General features: G+C 39.4%; 1 protein-coding gene across 1 annotated transcript in view; it reads right to left on the bottom strand.

Moving 5' to 3' along the window:
- Nucleotides 1-735: 735 nt before the first annotated feature.
- The window catches only part of LOC104295948, a 4,769-nt gene continuing 1,189 nt past the window's right edge, over nucleotides 736-4,315 (bottom strand). The window contains exons 2-4 of the mRNA XM_009895765.1: nucleotides 3,380-3,469; nucleotides 1,826-1,910; nucleotides 736-952 (exon numbers count right to left, since the gene is read on the bottom strand). Of these exons, the coding sequence (XP_009894067.1) occupies nucleotides 894-952; nucleotides 1,826-1,910; nucleotides 3,380-3,469 (234 nt within the window). The 3' untranslated portion in view covers nucleotides 736-893. The remainder of the gene's footprint in view (nucleotides 953-1,825; nucleotides 1,911-3,379; nucleotides 3,470-4,315) is intronic.

The raw sequence follows: 4,315 nt of genomic DNA, 5'->3' as shown, positions 1-4,315 counted from the left end.
GAAAGAACCGATTGCTTTACTTACCCTAATGACTGAGAACAAGCTGGCTTTAGCCACCTGAAACACGAGGCAATGCTGCAAGATTACTGAGTCTGAATCATCATTAACATATCTATGTTGATTTCATGGGCAGCAACATAAATACACAATCACTTGCTACTCACATTTGCATGCTTAGAAATTGTTATTCTTTTCAGGAAATATGAAGTTCCATTAAGCTGTAGCAGAGGAAAGTCAATGAAAAAAAAAACCTATTAGATGAAGGAGCCGAGTTCAGCTGAGACTACTTCTAAGCCCCTGAAGCTGCAGAGGACAATATCATCACCTCTACATAGTAAAAAACTGTCACCTTTGGATGGTGATCAGGAATCAGATTTCTTCTATTTCTAGATGTATTACAGTCAGCTTCCAGCAGCTGACAGCAAAGATACAGCAGAATCATCAAGTCCTCAACATTCATTTCCACACAGGTTTAATCTAACCCTAATCATTTATTGTAGGATTAATTTGCTCCACTAAAACAAGAAGAGGAAACTGCTATAATAAAGACAAGATACCACGTTCTCATAGAGATTCAGGGCATTTAACTCACCTTTGAAGTACTAACATAAACCACATACAAAGAGAAGAGGCTCACAACTCAAAGATCTGCATATTGATGAACTCAATGTACATTTACTGGAAGTAAAAAGCACTCTAATGTAGAACACATGAAACAGTCCAGAACACCACAGCGCAACGTAAAAACTGCTTTATTGATTGCAGTTAACATGTTAGAATTAAATTATGATTCCAAGCATTAAGCCAGCTGCTTATAATAAGTATAAGCTGCCATCATAGTCATGTGGAATTGGACGAAGAGATGCTAGTCACTGAGACATCTTGAACTGGAATCATTTCTGCTTCTTGGGCATTGAAGCGACAAGCAGCTCATAAACAACATAGGCTGTTCCTGAGTTAAGAGATAGAAAAAGATATTTTCAGAATGGTAAACAATTTCTTTCAAGTCCACATTTCCTTTCCCAGTTTATTCCAGAACAAATTTTGACGATAAGCAGCTGCAATTCAGACACAACACATTTCTCTAACCACATCTCAACGATTTTTTTTTGCACTTCATATTTTAGAGAAATAAATAAAAAAAAAATATCCTTAAATACCTCTCCATAGACTGCATAAAGATAAAGAAACAGAAAAAAGAGAGAAGACACATGTTTGTGGAACCTATACAGACAATCATAAAGTAATGGTTACTCATTCTTAAAGTAACTGAACTGAAAAAACATTACATCAACACATTTAAATTAGAGGCTATTACAAAACCATGTAACAAGCAATGCAAAGGTTAAATATATATATTATCATAAAGCCTGGATATATTCTGCTAGTTTTCACAGCATGTGAAACCTCAGCACATCAAGCACGACAGAGAGTCAGGCTAGTGACAAAACTGGTATATGCATGTGCTATAATTACATGTTACTCCTTTTCAGAATAAGCTTTCTAAGTAGTTCTAGTTTTCTCTATTATCATAAATGAATTCTGAAGGAGTATTCAGCCCATAGTACTTGGCTATGTCAGGGGAAAAGAAGCCATCTGAAAAGCTAACTTTGAGAAAGCACAAATAAATACATAGCATGTCCAAATGTTTTCTTCCCCTGCCTACATGCATTTTGCATGTTCTAAAGAAGAGACTGAAGGAATTGCATAACTAATTTATAGAGGAAATGCCAGTCATGTTGGAGATTGTACCAAAGGAAAAGTATTTTAACATTAGCACATTGGAAATTGTACCAAAGCATAAACATTTTAGTATTAGTCTTACCAAAAACTGTAAGACCCATGGTGACTCTATACAACATAGAATCCATCACACCACCTTTAAGATGCACTGGGATGCCATTATCCTCCTAATGGAAACAAGTGACAGAAATAAACTATTTAAATACAGTTCTTGCAATACTGTGTCAATATAACCTAGAATTAGCCGGAACAAGAATTGCTTCCCCAAATTATCTTCCCAACTCCCAAAAGACACCCAACCTTATTTAGATTCCGCTTTGTCTTTCAAGCTTTCACTCTCGTATCAGGTGATAACTCACTAGGGAAATACAGTAAATGATGTGCAAATTCATTTCTAGAGATGTGATTGACAGATGCCTGAACACTTCTGAAAGCAGCTGCCAGCCCCCTTGGGTGCACAGGGTATGATTATCACTCCTAGAAACTTCCCATCTGTCTCCAGCATAATCACTCCCTGCTACAGGGAGTGGCAAGGGGAGGAGCCTCTACTGTCACCTGGTGTCACACAGGAAAATGTGTTGCTCCACCTGAAGTAGAACTCCTAGACACCAGATTCATGTGATCTTTACCCTTGTCAGGGAGTTCATACTGCTCTGGAATTGAAGCCTGCATCCAGTGTTGGTGACCTGCGACCCAGCCCAGCTTAACTTGTTCCCCACAAGAAAGGAATGGGAGGAGGAAGAGATATGCTTAGAGATCTCTGTCAGCAGAAACAGAATCTCTGACCTCACCCATCACCAACAACCCGCTTCCCCTTGGCTCACAAGGAACACTGTGCTCCTTAGACAGTGTCCCAACAAGACTGGCTTTCTCTTTCAGAGAAAAGGAAAGCAACAAGACACAAAAACTATTAAACTGGGGCTTCTAAAATACTTTCTTCCCTTTCACATCGCTGAAGCCCAGTCTACTCTACTCTAAGAACAAAGCTGCTGCTCCAGGTCATGGCTCACAGCTGGGGGAGTGTGCTCTTGAGTATCCACTGCTTTGGCATTTGAAGAACCACTAGCTCTCACTAGGTGGCCCTATCAACCAGGAAGAGATTCATTCAGAATTACTTTTAAAGATTCAATAGTTTTCTAGGAGTGAATCCAATCCTTTAAGACTTTACTGTTTTAATAACTGAGAAGTACAGTACCACCACGTCCTCATTAAGAATTACAGGGCTTATCTATGAGCTATGGATATAGCTGTGAGATTGGAGGTTAAACTGTACTTGTGTCCTCTCACTTGCTGTTTTTCTGTATTTCTTCTCAGGACATACTCCCCCATCTCAGTCTGTTTCAAAGTACTTTGTCTGTATACTTGTACAGTGCCCACTACTCATAAGAAACTCAGGTAAAAATCATTTCACAGGGCAAAAAGCCCTAAAGAGTCAGCAAGTCAAGTGATCTTAGTATCTGCAGAAAACAACTGCTGATTTCAAACACTGTAGTCATACAACTGATTTCAAGAAGTCACCTCAATTGTAAAGAGAGCTTTCACCGGCTCTTTATAAACAAAATGTATGCAATTATGAGCTACTAGAACTTTGTCATTCTACTAACATTATTCTACTATCAGTGCTCTCACTCAATACCTGAAAAAGTTTCTGCTTCTCAGGAACTCTATTTTCAAACTGCCTGCGTGAAGCAGTGCTTATGGTCCTCTGGGAAATTTGGCGAAGGCCCTGAAATAAAAGATAAAACAGTGTTTTAAAAACAGTTAATTTTTTCAGCTATATCCACACTGGAGTAGAAATATTTTCTTTTAGAAGTAAGACAGAAGTGGAAGGGACAAGGAGAAGAGAAAGGCTCAAAAAAAAGCCAACAAAAACTAAAATAAAACTTCACCACAACCCATTTTTTAAGTCAATCAGTCTTTTAAAAGACTACATAAAAAGCTGATTACCTGGTTACCGAAAAAGAGAAAACTCAAAATAATTACTTTTGTTAAGATAAGTGAAGCATAATCTTCATAATTAGCATCCTTTTGGGGGAAATCTCAACCTCAGCCCCTCAGGTGTCTCTTTTAGGCACAGATTTTTTGTGTCTAATTCTAGTGATAGGGGCAATAATACTTAAGGCAAACATGTTTGTGCGGATGAGGATCTTCTCTCAGCTGCAGTTCACCTGCTAGCCACCTGCACAGGAGCTAACCTTCACAGACCTGAAGGAGACATACACACTCCCCCCAAGAGGCACATGCACATAAGAGTTTAAAGACATCCTGCTGCATCCTATGCTAAAATCAGTTTCTGTACTCAGATCACATAGGGGCTTGTTAGCACAGGTCAGGCAAAGAAAACCAGCAATCTACGATTCTTCGGATAGCTCCAAGTCTGCTCCCGTTAACATGTCAAGTCCCAAAGCGAAGAACCAGCTGTATCTCTAAGCTGCCAACAGTCTCCTTCAAGCAACATTGATCCTCCCCCACAAAATTACCACCACTAAAAACGCAGCCACGGGGCAAACACCCAGATGATGCTGACTGCAAGTAAAGGAACCACACACCTCCTCCCCTCACTCCCCCCCCC

This window comes from Charadrius vociferus, unplaced genomic scaffold (genome assembly GCF_000708025.1).
Source record: "Charadrius vociferus isolate BGI_N301 unplaced genomic scaffold, ASM70802v2 scaffold362, whole genome shotgun sequence".
Lineage (NCBI taxonomy): Eukaryota > Metazoa > Chordata > Aves > Charadriiformes > Charadriidae > Charadrius > Charadrius vociferus.
This window is presented reverse-complemented; position numbering and strand designations above follow the sequence as displayed.